The sequence below is a fragment of the Platalea leucorodia genome (genome assembly GCF_965183815.1).
Source record: "Platalea leucorodia genome assembly, chromosome: 8".
In the NCBI taxonomy this organism is placed as follows: Eukaryota; Metazoa; Chordata; class Aves; order Pelecaniformes; family Threskiornithidae; genus Platalea; species Platalea leucorodia.
In genome coordinates, this window is record NC_138830.1 from 50,279,475 (window position 1) to 50,296,486 (window position 17,012).

Below are 17,012 nucleotides of genomic sequence, written 5' to 3' on the forward strand. Positions count from 1 at the left end.
GTTGGGGTTGCTCAACTTTGAGAAGAGAAGGCTCCAGGGAGACCTTACAGTAGCCTTCCAGTACCTGAAGGGGGCCTACAAGAAAGCTGGAGAGGGACTTTTTACAAGGGCACACAGCGATAGGACAAGGGGTAATGGCTTTAAACTGAAGGAGGGTAGATTTAGATTAGATATAAGGCAGAAATTCTTCACTATGAGGGTGGTGGGGCGCTGGAACAGGTTGCCCAGAGAAGCTGTGGATGCCCCATCCCTGGCAGTGTTCAAGGCCACGTTGGATGGGGCTTTGAGCAACCTGGTGGAGTGGAAGGTGTCCCTGCCCACGGCAGGGGCATTGGAACCAGATAATCTTCAAGGTCCCTTCCAGCCCAAACCATTCTATGATTCTATTGCTATTTAAAAGAAAAACTGCTCAAGTTGCAGGGAGCATAGTCATTACACTTAAGTTGCAGTTATGTAGAATGCAACAGAGATGGGAATCTTGGAAAAAAAGAACCCAAACAACAAAACAAACAACCCACCCTACAGCACTTTTTAAACTGTTTATCCTGTCAGTGACTATCCTTAAATGTGCTTTTTCTGTACTCCAAATGAAAATGATGCTTATATGTTCCAGTATTCTCAAATAAACACTGTCTTTTACCTTTGACCGATGCGTCTAATTATGTTCTATCATCACTGCTTCTTGTTGACAGAATCCCATCTCCTGTATGTGTATTCTGTCTGTCACCACTAGCAACCTCGCACAGGCAGAAATTAGCCCATTTCAAACTGGCCAACTGGGTTAATATAACACTGAAACAACAATAAGCAGTTCTGCACTGCATTAAAGTCTGCTCATAGATGCTACTGTCTAGCCTCATCTACAGCTGATACCAGCATAACTGCCAGTATCTCTTCCAAGATTAATAAACCACAAACAAACTTAATTTGAAAACAATCCTTCACCTAAGCTTTCACTTCAATGACTTCAGCAGCGAAGAAAACAGTAACTAAACCAGGCAAAATAGTACTGCTGACACTCTAAACAGTGCTCAACTGCAAGGCTATTCTCTAAGTCTAACTTGGAACATCAAGGCCTATCAATTTTGAGTACTTGCAGAATACAGTTAGTTCAGCCAGGATGAGATTCTATATGCATTGCCTTGTACTACGATAATCTGTTCTTTGAAATCCTTGTTAACACCTGTCTCTCTAGTTTTATCTTTAAATGAAGTGGGCTATTGGTGGCCAATTTAAAATAAATGGCAGTAATTGGTTATCTCATTTTTGTGGCTGCTGTGAGTTTTGCAAGTAATAACCTACTCCTGCTCCCTACAGTCTGTTTTTACTTCCTTCCTAAGCACTCATCTCTTCTATGCCAAAAAAGGAGAATTAAAAACAATTCATCTGTCTAAAGAGTTTGCAGGTGTTAACTCGTTTGTTAGCAATGCTTTATGCTATTATTGCCTAGCTCACAGTTCTATGCTGTCCATTAGCAAGCTGCCAAATCCTTAGTTTTGAGGCCTGTTTAGCAAAATCGAAGGATGTTTCACAGTTGGTACAGGGGTGTTACACATGCCAAGTCTGAGGGGAAAAAGATTGACAGTCTCAGCAAGAATACTGAGTAAGACCACTCCTTTAAAGCTTTGCCTTCTACTGAAGTAGTTGTCTACTTCGTTGCTCAATAAACAGACTATGTGCTATTAGGAACATGTGCTCCACCAATGAAATCTGCACAGTCAAGCACTCTTATATTTTGAATTATACTGTATTGAGTTTTGTTGAATGGAACTGGTATGCAGTTAACCTATTTTGCACTAGTGAAGCTTTGAGCCAGCTTTGAATTTTTCTTTCAATTAGTTCTGTATTTTTAAACAGTAACAGGGCAATATTAGATGTGACAAAATCTCACTAATTTGAGTTTTTTCTTAACTTATTTCTAATACTTACATATTAGCCCTCTTATTCACAATTGTTTCTACCTCATTATATTTTTTTCTTGCCTGCTTTTGTACTTCCACTTCATAAATGAACAAAGACCAAAGCATCCATTATGGTCTTGAAGGGTGGTAGAATCCAAAGACACAGATCTGTTTGCAGTCAAAAGACTAGTCAGAAGAGAAGTCCAAATGAAGAATACGCAACTTCTAGACATGCAGATGCCTCTGGGTGCAACAGCCTGGAGCCAGCGTGTTGAACAAAGAACTGTAATTCTAAAGCCTGATGGCAAAAAGGTTAAGGCCCTGATCTGTGGGAAGCAGCTATGGCCTCTCCCCAGCCATGCTGAGGAGCAATCTGCTAGCAGGGCAAACAGCACAACGAGCTGAACTGCAGCTCAGCAGGTCTCTGGTTGCCATCTATGGGCACCCTCCACAGCTTCTCCTCTTCCCGCTACCATCTCAAAGCTTCTCCTTTGGGGTAAGTCATCTCCCCTGTCCTCTGAGACAGCTGATGGTTGGTATGTGCTTGCCTCTGTTAAAAGTTCAGTTGTGAATTCACACTTCGGAGACAGAGTTTTCTCTTTTGCACAATGGAAAATGATGGTCAAGGTAGTGCAGCATCCTAAAGTCACCTGCTGACTGGAGATCAAGCTGTAATCCCAATCTACTTGCCTTCAATTTTAATTTTTGCTTGTCTACCACACGAGCAAGCTACTGTGCTCTGCAGAAGGGGAAACGGAGAATACAAGGGGTTTTTGTTGTTGTTTTGGGGTTTTTTATGAGTTGATGATGGTTGAGAATTTCTCTTATAATGACTAGGGCGAAGTAGTTATCTATCCATTCACATCTCAGACAAGCATACTAGCTCCCGCATTATCAGACAGATTGTGAACTGTTCTATCAGAAGGTTCAAAAACTCTCAGATATATTTTTATTTTGACACATTATTGGGGGGGGGGAGCGGGCGGGCACGGGGAGAGGAGTCTTCCTCTGCATTATCAGAGACTGGAAGTTTTTCTCCTGTGTGGCTCTGTCTTTACTCTTAGAGCTACTTCCCTTTCACTTGCAGATAAGAGATGAAGAAAGTGGCTATAATAAAAATCTATTTTGCATTCCTAAGCATTATGAAGAAGATTTAGAAAGAGTCTTCATTCCTCATGGACTCATCCTGGACAGGTACGAGGGTAATCAACAAAGAGTAGTGATAGTGATGCCAATGATCCATTTCCCTCCAAATGAAGAGACTGATGCCCTACCTGGCATAGCCCATGAGAAACATGGAAACACTGCACCTATATCACTTGTGTTCTGGAGTTTAATACAAGAGGAGTTTTATGGAAAGGATTCCTCTACAACCCCTGTTAAGTTTCCATGTTATCTCAAATATCTTTAAGATTTTCTATTCTGCGTTGTTTAGATATATGGATTAAATCAACAGTATGTCAAGTGGAGTAGGCATCATCTTGTGAACTGCAAATATATAACTAACTTTCTATGTCTTAATGCGGTCACAGTTTGCTGGTTATAAAAACTTAACAGCAAGATCAGAATTTTAACTTGGACATTGCTTAATATATGGACAAACAAATATGATATGCAAAACACTTTAAAGAATTTGTTTTTTTTCCTTCCAGGACAGAACGTTTGGCTAGAGATATCATGCAAGATATGGGAAGCAATCACATTGTTGCGCTCTGTGTCCTTAAAGGAGGCTATAAATTCTTTGCTGATTTGCTGGACCATATAAAAGCACTAAATCAAAACGGTGATAAATCTGTGCCTATTACTGTGGATTTCGTTAGAATAAAAAGCTACTGTGTAAGAAACTTTCTTTTCCTTGGAAAATTGACTCTCCTCACAAATTGACATTCTGAATACTGGTAGTTTACATGAAAACTCCACAAAACTTTAGTTTATGCATATATCAAAGAAACTTAATGTATTACATACTGAAGAGCAACTGATTTACCGATCTGCCCCAATGATCAGATGGATATTGTATATTCACTGGAATGAACATATAGCAGAACACTTAACATGACAAAGCCAGGCTCAGGTCTCCAATGTCTTCCTCTCCAGCCCAAAGCTTCCATACAGGTTCCACTCTGTCTTTACCATGGCACCCTTTGGTGGGAGGGAGTATGGAGAGGAGCTCAGCATCAGAGACTTGCTATTGTCTCTCTGTATTTTTTTTTTTTTTTTAATTCCTACAGGTAATATTGGGGAGACTTGTTTTCATCACCTATATGTTGGGGAATAGGTATCTCGCCTGAGCCAGCTACTGTAAAGCAATGACTTATGCTATTTTATCTGGTTTATCTTCTCCCCTCTTTGAAGGCTAGAGTTCTGTGCACTGATCAAAATTTACCCCGTGCTAAATACAACAGTTTACAATATCCTATAAATTTTTCATGGAATTCTAAAACAAATCTGTGGTAACAAAAATAGCTGAAAACAATGGTGTCTACTCCATGAATATGGATGTATTCTTATTCCATGCAAACATCTGCCTGTACTGATACTTCACTCTCTCCTTTTGCTCTCAGCAACTTAAAAGCCATTTTACTGGAGTGCTGTGTAAAGTTGCAAGTGTCATTTGATAGGTGAAAAGCAAGAGCAGCACACCATTCATGCACACACAGGATAACACTTTTCAGCATGTTTTATGTGACTTCCCTCTCTTCTTTCTCCTTCTAGAATGATTCACCTACAGAAAAAATCACTATTGTTGGCGAGGAACTGTCTAAACTAAATGGGAAGGTACGAATTAGCATCTTCAGCTTTTAAGGGGAAAGAAGAGTTTTTATCTATCTTCCAGGAAGTCCATCTTTTGATACTACATATTTACAGCCACTTAACATTGGTTTAAAATGCTGTGCTTTGAAACAGTCAGTAATTCCTACTGATCTCAGTGGAAACTTAACGCCATCGGTACTGAATGCTTCTAAAGATCCCATTCCATGTTTTATCCCACAGCCCCTAGAAATGAAACATCTTAAACTGACTCATGCAGTATGGTTTTAGAATGCTATTGCTACACACAGAATAATATATAAAACCTGACATAGGTGGCTTTCTCACAATATTTTATGCTTCCATAAATACTTACAGAAAGACTCTTTAGAAAGCACTAAAATAACGTAAGTAGTTAAAGCTAAAAGCTCCTTTGAAAATCAATTGCAACTTCATTGTAACTGAAGTTTTTAGTGCAGACTTCTCCAGGCTGTATAATTCACTGAATGTTGCCATGTAAATATTTTCTTTTCTTTCTCTTCCTACATGATCTTTTCCAGAATGTGTTAGTAGTAGAGGTAAGTAAAGATTGGAGTGGGGGGAGGGAACGACACGGACTTTTTTCTCCCCTTTTTGCAAGTTAATACTTATTGCATATAAGCCAACAATTAATCACTCTATTGTGCTGCCAGGGTTGCTGACTGGTTTTTATGCTTTAAATTAATCCACTGACAGTCTGTTTTTCCTTTCAGACTCAGAGGATAATTTATTTTTTTTATCTCTTTAAGGACATTATTGAGACTGGTAGAACAATGAAAGCGCTACTTTCAAAACTAAAAGACAACGAACCAAAAATGGTAAAAGTTGTAAGGTATTGTAATGAGAAGATATAGCAAAATCATTTAGGTGAATAGTCAGTGTATGCTGGTGGCTATTTGTTTGTTTTTGTTTGGTTTGAAGTTTGGGGGAAGAGGAATTAAAAGCAGGAAGCAATCCTTATGCACCTGGTAAAAAACTAAATATTTATTAAACTGGGAAATTTACATATGCACTACCACCTTCGTTGTTAAAATGAATAAAAAAGGTTTCCTGGCTCTTTTTGTGTAGCCCATAAAGTCTGATGGACTCCCGGTTTCTTACCCCCTATGTTTGAAGGAAATTCAGCCCTTTCCATAGGTTTTCTAACACCTTCTCAGTTGCCTCAATACTAGAATAACACTTAGAATTTTTCTTAATATCCTCAGTCATACAGGTTTTCAGAATCTAAGAGTTTGTCAGCACTTGCAAGATGACTTCAAATGGCATTCTAGATCTGCTTTTAGATGATCTATAAAAGGAATTTTTGGGGGAATATCCCTGTCTCTGTCAAGTCATCATAAAGCTTTGAAAAATCATTTTGCGTTTTATGTATCAGTTATGCTCCTCCTAGTGACTGTCCAGGAGGTTCTCAGTTTCTTCAGAAGTGCACAGGAAAAGCAAGAATGGATATGACTTTGTGGATGAAATTGTAGTGGCGTTGCACAGCTTGTCCTCTTCCCCCTCCCTCCCCACTCAAGTCTTTACATGCCACTTGAACTTGCTTACCTGTCTGTGCTGTTCTAGTTTGCTGATACATTGCTACATGAAAAGATAATGATTTGGGATATAGAATTGAAGAGAACTAAATGTAAAACAATAGAGTCATTCGGACCTTCAGAATGAACCTAGATCAGAGCCTTTGGTTCTTCCTCAATTCTAAGGCTGAACACTACTTCTTTCTGTTACAATAATCTCACTGTTTTAATTTAACTGCATGATTGTAGAAGCTTATGGGGAGGGGTGGGAGAAGTGAAGTATATAGCTTAGAGCAAGACATATTTTAAAAAACATAACCTTCTCTTCTCTGCCTCACAGCCTGCTCGTCAAAAGGACACATCAGAGTCCAGGTTACAGACCAGACTGTAAGTATTGCATTGTTCTGGTTGCCCAAAATACGATCTCATAATGTCATTTTATGCAGTAAGTCTGAAAACTGGCATATAAGTTTCAGGAAGGCCAAGAAAAATGGGGAGAAAACACGTAAAAATCTGTAAACTGATGACCAGCTACCCCATGCTGAAACCTCATGACCACCTTCTTTTTTTTCCCCAGTTGGTCTGAGTGCAGGTTTGGCTATTTGTTACCAGGTAGCAGAAACAGAATCAAACCTTAACTTTGTATTGCTCGGCTCTGACCCTAAAAGGCATTTGTTTTGACTCTGCATTAAGCTTGCCTTGTTTTCAAACTGAAAACCCCTACTGAGTTGCAGTGCATCTACTCTTACACAAGTAAAATCTCACTCCTTGTCTCCCTCTCTCAGGACTACCTCATAAGTAGGTTTTAAATAATTATTTTGTTCTTAAAATGCATTCTCTTAACATTTTAATTGTATTACTAACTGATGAGTACAGTATAGATTCTAACCTTTGTCATCAATTTATGGCTCTGATTCTTAAAAAAGCATGCTAAGTACCTTGAAAGCAAGAGGATGTATTTGTTAGGTATTACTCTTAAATAGCTGAAGCATGTGTTGAATACAAACTGTATACTTAAAAGCTATTTACACCACCCAAGTATAAAAAGTAGTGTATTTTGTTACAGACATAGGCTTTGAAATTCCAGATAAATTTGTCGTTGGATATGCTCTTGATTATAACGAATACTTCAGAGATCTAAACGTAAGTACATACACGTTTGCCTCGACTGTTACATATATGACTGTTACCACAGGTAACCAGCAAGAATATTAGCTTATGCCAGGAGCTTCTCAACAATTAACAAAACTTCAAATCTGACTAGAAACTTCCACTAAAAGGGCAACAACATTATTAACATGCCAAGCTGATAATTCAATGTAAATGCATAAGAAATCACATTACCTTTTTAGGAATCTACTTCACAAGCCTTGTGGCCCAGCCGTGCTGTACAGTATTCTGAATCCTCCAGGATGGCTGGCAGCACACAGTCTGCTGGCCCCATCTGAAGAGAAAGTAACGTGCAATTTGGCTTCAATTTGATGTTTGTCTGTCTTAGTGAAATCCTGTGTTGCTTTTTTCTAGCCAAGTCTTTCAGATGTCTGTATGTGGACTCTGTGAAGGTTTTTCCTACACTGTATAACATGTCCACTAAGATCTTTTTTGCTTTATTCCATTATGGTTTCCTTAGGCTGCACTGCGTAGTAGACTTGGAAAGAACACAACTGAGAGAAAGAGCTGATCTTTTTTTCCCTCTTTAGTTTTCAAAAGCACTTTCTTAAATATGGTTAAGTGGAAAACCTTTTCCCTTGAAAGTCTTATTAAAAAGACAAACTTGTTCTGTTAAAGACACATAATGGATCTATGCTATTGCAAAGCAATATGAAGAAGGATACAATAATTGAACAAACCTGACCTCTTCAGAATACACAAATCTATAAATTACAGATGAGCTTGGAAGCAATATTAACATCTCAATTTTACTGCAAGTAGTAAACTTGCAATGAAACTCACAAAAATTACTGTTCTGGTGTGTTTTCCTTACAACGCTAGGAATACAACTGAAAATCTTTCTTGCATTTTCTTTGAACGTAAAGACTGGCTAAAGTTGTACTACTTTTTTTTTTTTTTAGCACATCTGCATTCTGAAAGAGAAAGCTAAAGAGAAATATAGAGTCTGATAACATCAGTCTTCTGGAACAACAGTTCAGTGGCATGTACAGCTGTGTGGATGAATAACAAGTAGTTATCTACTAATTGTGTTCTTCAATGAAGAATGACAACATTTTCTAAAGATACTATTCTATATATTTTTCTTAGAATGATTATGTAAAACATCTTAAAGGTGAATGAGTTCTGTTCAAGTTTCGGTGAAACCTGAACAGAACACTGGCCATAAAATGGATATTATATTCTGCTGGACTCACAGGGGACACAGCGGACGTGTACATGTGTATGTAATTATGTTTGGGGTTTAATTTACTATATGAAGTAACAGATTGTGTGATTGTATATAAACTGCAATTATTTTTACGTGTGAGCTTGTGCGTGTAAATATATACACGTGTACTTTATGTAACAAATAGGCTGAATAAGCATTTAAGGACTTGAGGGTAATTAAATCAACTGTACAAAGTGCGTACCACATGGAAAACACATTTGGTTCTTTAGCTTAATGCAATGAAAAAAAAAAAGTAAACATTAAAGTAGCTACACTGAGATTAGTTCTTATACATTCCATGTAACTTCGGGTGTTGTGTCTTGTTTTTTGAGGGAAGGGATCATATGTTGATTGTACCATTGTAGTGTTATTTGAAATGCAGGTGACACTGATTACTAGCTGTTAAGACTGGATGATAAACCATTAGAGCAGGAAATTACTTCTGCTAGTTGTGTGTTCCTAATGCAAACTGGAAGCTGAATTGTACTGCCCAGAAACAGGACCAAGCTTGAGGCAGTCTCTGACACCTCACTGTTTCCCACCTGCACTAAATTATTAAAATAAGCTCTAAGACCTTGGTGTTTTTCCCCCTTGTGGATTAAGAGTACCGAGCTAGGTGTCTGTTTTCAAGAAGGTCTGGTGATGTCCTTTAGCTTTTGAGAGTCCTGAGCTACAGGCGACCAAGGCTTTGGCGGGTGCGCTGTGGTGCTTTCCAGAGCCCCCCGAGAGCTGGAGGCTGCCATCTCTCCTGTCACCCGCCCCTTACAGCGCGAGAGAGGAGGAATGCTAGTGCCTGCATGAACAGACCCCTTACCTAAAGCAACGGGAACGGCTTACCCCGGAGCCCAGGGACACCCGCTCGCTGCCGCCGCCCTTGCCCCTCTGAGGGCGGGCCACGGGCGACGCTCGGCGGGGCGCGACGCCCAACCGCTCGGCGGGTTTGTGTCGCTCCAGCTGGAGCGAGGACTGCTGGCAGCTAACGCCGCCCTTCTCCAGGTAAACGTAGCCCGGGGAAGCCGTCACCGGCTGCCCGCTGGCCCCGGGAGGGACCCTGGCCGCGGCGGCGCCCGGCCCAGCCCTCGCCTCCCCTCAGCGCTCGCCTCGGGCGCGCGTCCCGCCCGCCTGGGAGCGGGAACGCCGCGCGCAGCCGCCCCCTAGCGAGCCCCCTCGCGTGGCCTGCCCGCCGCCAATCAGAAGGCGGAGCCCGGCGACCTCGCGTGTTGATTGGAGGGAGTGGCCGTCGCTCACAGGGGGGAACGGGAGGTGACGGGGAAGGGCCAAGTCCGCTCTCGGGTCGGGGGCACAAAAGATGGCGGCTGCGGAGCGGGAGGATGAGCTGGAAAGGTAGCGGTCGTCCCCGGCCCTTCCGCCGCTGCCCGCGGGTGCTGGCCCGCCCGCAGCCTCCGCCAGCTGCGGGGACGGCCCGGAAGGAAGGCAGCAGGGAGGAGGGACCGTGCGGGAGGGGAAGGCCGTCCGTGCAGCGCCCCCTGCCCGCCGGCAGCAGGGCCGGGCGGAGGGAGGGGCGGCGAGCGGAGCGCCAGCGGCCGGGCCGGGGCGGCCGGGCCGGGGCGGCCGCCGGCACCCGGCAGGTTCACATCTGAGGAAAAACACCCCCCGCGTTGCCTGCGGGGTGCTGGGAGCCGGGGTGCGGCCTTGGGGTGTCACGGCGCTCCGTTCTGTTTGCTTCCAGAAAGAGTATAACAGAGAAAGCCAGGCTCCGCTTGAGGGAGTTCGATGTTGGAGACAAATTCTCCCACTTGCCGCTGCCCAAAGCCTCCGTCCTCCTGCCGCTGATGGTGAGGGAGGGGCAGCTGCACTTGCTGCTCACTGTCAGGTCGATGCAGGTAGGTGAGCCGGGGCCGGGGCCCGCAGAGCCGAGCTCTCCCGGGGACGCGAGTGCAGCATCGGCGGGGCGGCCTACAGGGAAGCGCTCGTCCTGCTCCCGCTCGGCTGCTTGCACAAGTCCCAGCCGCACCACGGCAAGGGCCTGCTTTGCAAACTTCAGCCCAGGCAGCATGCCCGAGGTTACAAGCACGTATTTTTATACACCGACAAGTCTAGTATTTACATGCCAGAAAAATGTCGGATACCCAGAAACCTATGACAGTAATAGACGATTTCCAGATCAGAACTATGACTTAAATGACAAAACTGACAATGCAGTGCAGCTTTTATTAATGTGACTTTTCAATCTGCAGTTAATATTACTTTTCTCTCCCTTTCATATATGAAAAGAAAGGCAACAACCTAAGTCCCCCAGAACTCTCCTGCCAGCATTTTGTTTTCTTTTGCAACTCTTGTCTTCCATCCCCCTCCCCACCCCGATCAACTGCCTGGATTCAGAGATTATTTACTTGTCTGTTTTTCTGTTGCTGAAAAACGGAAGTTTTTTGGGGGTCTTGCTTAGAAATTTTAAGACCCTAATAACTACAGTTACTTAGCTGATAAACCGATTGTAAATGGGCTTTTTGCTGATCTTCGATGCACAAGCCTATTACTATAACGTACTTCATGGTACATTATTTAAATGTGTATTTTAAAAGTTCAAGTTACCGTGAGTATTTTAATCTCACTATTCAAGTTGTCTGTCTAGATTCATCTCTTATGCAAGCAAGCAGAAAGTATAGTGTGAATTACACAATACTGTACAAGTGATATGTGTATTTCTGATAGTGAGGGTTTATGGATTAGTTGGGTGTAGGCCCAACTTTTTCTTGTGTAGCCCTTGATAAGGCACATTTCTTCTGATCTGCAGAAACCTCTTACCACCATTTCCAGCTTCTTTGACTGGAAAGATACATCAAACATAAAGTGATTCTGCAATATGAATAAGCGTCTGTGTCGATCCAAGAAGAAATGTGAAACTTATTATATTTAACAGTAGTACTGCTTTAAATTCTAGCTGAGAAGATCACCAGGGGAAGTGTGTTTTCCAGGAGGTAAAAGTGAAGCAACTGATAAAGATGAAATTGATACTGCTCTCCGAGAAGCTAAAGAAGAAGTGGGACTCCAGCCAGACAAGGTGGAAGTTATCTGTAGGCTTGTGCCTGGAATTGATAAAGTAAGCAATAAACTGAGTAAGTCAGCATATCATTTAGAAAATAAGCTTGGGTTACGTTCTTTTTTAAGGTTGATAATGACCTTTTCAGACCTGTTACTGTAAATAACCACCGTTTCTCAAAGTGCGCAACCTGTGTTGCCAGCAGAGCGAAGATCCTTGCTCTGTATTTGGTATTTGTGAGACCACATTTTGGTGTACCATGTCCAGTTATGGACACACTGGAGTACCAGACAGACAGTGGTGAACTGGCAGGAGCCTAGTGGAGAGCCACAAAGATCGTAAGGGGGCTGGAGCACATGGAGTATGAGGAGAGACTGAGAGGAGTGGGGTTTGCTCAGCCTGAAGAAGAGAAAGCTAGCAGGGGATCTAGTGGCTCTCTTGAAGTACCTCCAGGGTGGTTATAGAGTAGGTGATACCGGACTCTTCTTGAGACAATGGACACAAGCAGCAACAAATGAAATTTTGATGAGATAAAATTTGAAAATAAAGAACATTCTTTTACTTGGTACAAACTTAGTGTTTGGGTTTTTTTGTTGGTTTTTTTTTTTTTTTTTTCCTTTTAGATGAATCACTTGGTAACACCAGTTGTAGGATTTATAGAGGATACATTCCAGGCCATTCCTAATCCAGATGAAGTGAGCGATGTTTTTGTCATGCCATTGGAGTACTTTGTCAAGCCCTTAAATTACAAGACCTTGCCTTATAAAACCTCATCTGGTTACTTAAGTTGGATGCACTGCTTTACATATGATGACCACGAGCATAAAATGTCATTCAAGATATGGGGACTTACTGCACACTTTGCTGTACTTCTTGCTCTTGTAATTTTTGGAAAGAGACCTACCTTTGAAGTTGATTATGATCTTGACAACTTAATGTCATCCTCTGAGAATAAATTCATGGATTTATATGCATCCTTATATGAAAGAAAGAAGAGTCATCTGTGACAAACCGGTCTGGCAATTAATTTATATTGAAGGAGGCAAAAGGTTTTTGTTTATTCCCTTTGTACCTATTATTTTATTGATTGAATTTCACATTTGAATTTCTTCTGAATTGGGAACTTATTAAAATTTATTTTTAAATCATCTTTTTAAGTTGACAAGCCCTAACTAGATTAATATAATTTTTAATCTGTTTTAGAGTTGCCAAAAGCACATGGTATTTTTGATGGACTTAATATACAGATTTGGAAGATCTGTTTCAGTTTCTGCCTTTATTTGGTGTGATCTAAGACACTTTCTGTGGTTTGTCTTCTGTACAATGAGATAATACTATTTTATCTAATTTTTGTCTGTTTGAATTAGAATAAGAAAACTTTGGGGGATCTGTCTGTCTCTTACTGTGTGGCATACTACATACGGACAACATAATGCATAGAGTCTTGTGTGGTATCTTTAAGCACTTATGAAATGCACAATAAAAATATAAAAGGTGGCAAGTCCTTTCACAATCTTGTTTTGTTTTGGTTGGGCTTGTGGAGGGAAGAGGAAGGTTTAATGAGTTTTATTACTCTTGCTCAATTTAACATTTCTCACAAGGAAATTCTGTAGGCTATGGAAAACTTAGTACACAGGCAACAGTACTGAACTTTGCGCCTCAGCATCTTCTTAGTGTCACTCGCTCAGCTCCTAGAGGGAGTCATTTTAAGGAAAGAAAAGTGGAGTTGAGTATTCATGAGGGCTAAAATGCTTGTCTGTAGTTGAAACTTTACTGGTCACCCTGGCAATGTCAGATACACGGTGTTCTTTGTGCTGTGAATCTTTGTTTCCTCATTGCTGGTGAGCTAGAAGCTTATTCATAGTGGTCGTGATCTTATTGCCAAATGGTTAAATTTTTAAAAGCACAATTAATTTAAGCTGGATTTGAGATGTACTTTACAAGTAAACAAGCTGATCTTCTCTGAGTAACAAGTGTGAGTTGAAAGCATTCAGTGTACCTCAGAATCACGTGCCCTAGTGCTAGTCTTGAATAAGATGAAGAAAAACACTCAGTTGTTCTTCTGGGTATTTGCACTTTGTGCTCCCCCCCATTTCACTAATGGATGCAAGTGTGATAAAAAAGTTGCTGGCAGTTCCTATGAACTGTGCTGTAATTGAGCAGAAGTCAGATTTCTACATTAAGCAGCTTTTGTAGTATACTTGAAGTAGGCTGTGACTTCAGCAAAATGCATCCTTTTTACAAATAAATGTTTCCCAAGTATGGCTTGAATAGCTAATTATGATCTGCTAGGAAACCCAATTCTAAGATTATTTTTTTTTTTTTAGCTTCTGATAATTGCATCCGTAACATTCTTTGGCTGCTGTGTTAGGACAGTAGCATTTAGGCACTGAAATCTCAACTTGTGTTTGGTTGGTAACTGCAGCATGACCTTTTACTGAGGAAGGCAAAGATGCTGGAGTTGCACTCAGCGGACAGAAGCGTACCAAAACAAATCAAGGCTAAAATCAATGCAAATCTTGCAAGGACTGAGTTTCCCTTTGCCTCCTCTCCCTGCTACAACTGTGCAACACTTACTATTTGCCTCCTCCCAGAGGTAATTCAGTGGTAGGTATTCTACTACAGTATTCTGCCTGAAATATTCTTTATACAGTGGCATTAAAGAAGCACGAGGCTGGCAATCAGAATACTGGGTTGGAAGAGGCCTCAAGAATCAGCCTAATTTCTTGCTACCTCAAGATGGAACCAGATGCATGATATTCTGATAAATACCTAATTTTTTCTTAAGCTTCCCTGGACAATACATTGTCATGCATACATTTAGCCATGCTTTACAAAGTTTGTGTAAATCAACAGATGCTAGTTGTACCAAGGAACACTTAGTTCTTGTCCTGTACAGAGCAGAATGGTGAATAGCTCATTTCCTTAGTTTCTTTCTGCACTCCTGAAAACTACATCGCTGTGTCTTCCTGAGGCATCTTTAGACTTAATGATCAGATTCCTTCAGTTTTTTTTTCATCAGTCACATTTTCATCACATTTTGTACATCTCTTGTCATTTTTCTTGCTTTCCAGAATCTTCAGTGAACCTTCCTTCCCCCATTTCCGCCCCCCCCCCGGTGATAATCAAACCTGGTCACAGTATTCTCGTTAACCATTTCTTTGGGTTGGATAGGACAGGGTTACTTCACAGCTCCTTTTTATATATCCCATTGTGATGGCTGTTTGTGAAGCATCATGGTAATATTGACTCATATTCCACTTCTTCCACTAAAGTTGCCTCATCCTTTTCTGAACAAGCTGCCAACCGTTGCTATATTTGTATTTATTGCATTCTGTATTTGAACTGTTGATTATTCCTACCAAATGTAGCACTTTGCATTTGTCCTTATTGAATTACATCCTGATTTTTTCAAAACAAATTGTAATGATCTACTACCGTGTTTTCCAGACATTTCCATTTTGCTGTTATTCTCAAGTTTAATGAATATATCTTCTGTTTCAGTTACAACTTAGAGTAAGCACACTCAGAACAGGCCTCTGCAGAATCCCAATTGGTAATTGCCACTTTGACAATGAACTACTAACTACTGCGTGTGGTTTTCTAACTAGCTGTTAGTTATGAAACTATTAGTTTCATATAGACCAACCCTTCTTAGGTTGCACACAGGAACATTAGGCAGGGCTATATCCGAAGCTTGAGGATTTATAGTTCTCCCTATACACCAAGCCTCTTATCTGCCCCACAGAGGAAGTAAACACATTTTTCAAAAACGGTTCATAGGAAAAAGACAACAGTTGCTACATATGTCCTTCTTAATTAAAGTACTTACGTGAGGCTTATTTGTTCTGGTATCTTCCCAGGAACTGGAACAATTTGAATGAGTTCTCCAGTTCTTTCATAGGGCACCGTTTGCCTTCTCCCAGCCCCTGTTAGGGAAGAAGATAAAGTTCCCTAAGTTTCAAAGGTAATTGCTAATAATGTTGAGATTGGTTCTTAAGGGAACGGCTGTCCCATTGGGACGCTTCAAAAGATACGGCCAGCTTGAACATTTTAGCATATCTAAATACTATCAAATCTTCCATATTCCTACATTAGGTCTTTTGGTGCTTGTGTTAATTATATTTGATATCAGTTGACTTTTTAAGTTAAAAGAAAAAAAGACTTTTTTTTTTTTTTTTTTTTGCTAGGGTAAAATCCTTGGAGAAGCAGTAGCCACATTTATGAAGAACAGCTTTATTTTTCATTATTAAACACTTGTGAAGTTGTTAAGGCATTTTTAAAAGCTTAACTTTAAACTCTTCATCATACTATTCATATCCTCAGTGGTTCCTCTCAATGCTAATGTATGCAGGAAAAGTAACTAATTAAAATAAGAACATTGTTAATTAAAATAGAGCAAAGCAATTAGACCTTTGATTAGTAAACAAAACAGGTACCAAGAGACATAATAACTTATGATCCTCCTCTATTCCCAGCAGACTTTTTTCTTCTTCATCTCTCAACCAGATCTGGCACAGAAATTGTACAAATTGTACAAATTAAAACCGTAGTTTGTTTTTATTTCTCTTTTTTTAAACACTGTTATGTGGAACTGTAAGGACAGCAACAACAATTACAGCTGTTGCTCTTTTTAGCAAATGCAAATCTTGTTGATTTTTGAATCAAATGAACCATTTGAACTCATTGAAAACCAAAACTTAGAGAGGTCCAACCAAAAATCCTTGAGTGATTTGCAGTAAAACCACTGAGGCTTCATGCTTCACACTATGCATCCTACATAATTTTACTGGCATTAGTTTTGAAATTTGGGAAGTACTTTCTTAACTCAAAAGACTTATTCTTATTTATATCCATCTGGGATTTGAGTGCCCAAAAAACTCCTTTGAGCACAAAAAGAATAGAAGGAAATTTAAGTGCTCATTACTAAAACTGCAGTTCTGCAAGTCCCACGTTTACTAATGGGAAACTGTTTCCTTGGGCAATCTTCAGATAAAATTCTTCCACGGTTCATAGAATGATAAAATCATTAAGGTTGGAAAGGACCTCTGTGATCATTGAGTCCAACCTGTTAACCTAACTGCCTGGTCCATCTCTAAACCATGTCCCTACGCACCACATCCACACGTTCTTTGAATACTTCCAGGGACTGTGATTGCCCCACCTCCCTGGGCAGCCTGTTCCAATGCCTGACCACTCTTTCCATGAAGAAATTTCTTGAGGCAGAAACTAGAACATGACTCTTTCTGACCTAGGTGGCCTTCCTAACCAATCCATGTCATGTTCATAGTCTCTTTCCTTCAAGAGGTAAGGAGTGGAGAGTGCCCCAAGGAGAGTATCATCGAGTCTGGTGATACAGCCATTTTTCAGCGTACTACCTCTGAAGTATGAGAGAACTAAAAGTGTGTAAGCCTCACTCCTCCTGG

At 40.7% G+C, this 17,012-nt stretch overlaps 2 protein-coding genes across 2 annotated transcripts; both read left to right on the forward strand.

Annotated features, from left to right (window-relative positions):
• Window positions 1–2,259: 2,259 nt before the first annotated feature.
• On the forward strand, window positions 2,260–8,325 carry LOC309594293 (hypoxanthine-guanine phosphoribosyltransferase-like; the record flags this gene model as incomplete). Its single annotated transcript, XM_082319844.1, has 8 exons — window positions 2,260–2,397; window positions 2,989–3,095; window positions 3,554–3,737; window positions 4,617–4,679; window positions 5,411–5,523; window positions 6,546–6,592; window positions 7,272–7,348; window positions 8,278–8,325. The coding sequence occupies 8 exons, from the start codon at window positions 2,260–2,262 to the stop codon at window positions 8,323–8,325; spliced, it is 777 nt and encodes a 258-aa protein (XP_082175970.1).
• A 1,554-nt stretch (window positions 8,326–9,879) lies between these two features.
• NUDT7 (nudix hydrolase 7) lies at window positions 9,880–13,057 on the forward strand. Its single transcript, XM_082319559.1, has 4 exons — window positions 9,880–9,929; window positions 10,276–10,429; window positions 11,488–11,646; window positions 12,210–13,057. The coding sequence occupies exons 1-4, from the start codon at window positions 9,895–9,897 to the stop codon at window positions 12,591–12,593; spliced, it is 732 nt and encodes a 243-aa protein (XP_082175685.1). The 5' UTR covers window positions 9,880–9,894; the 3' UTR covers window positions 12,594–13,057.
• The last annotated feature ends 3,955 nt before the right edge of the window (window positions 13,058–17,012 follow it).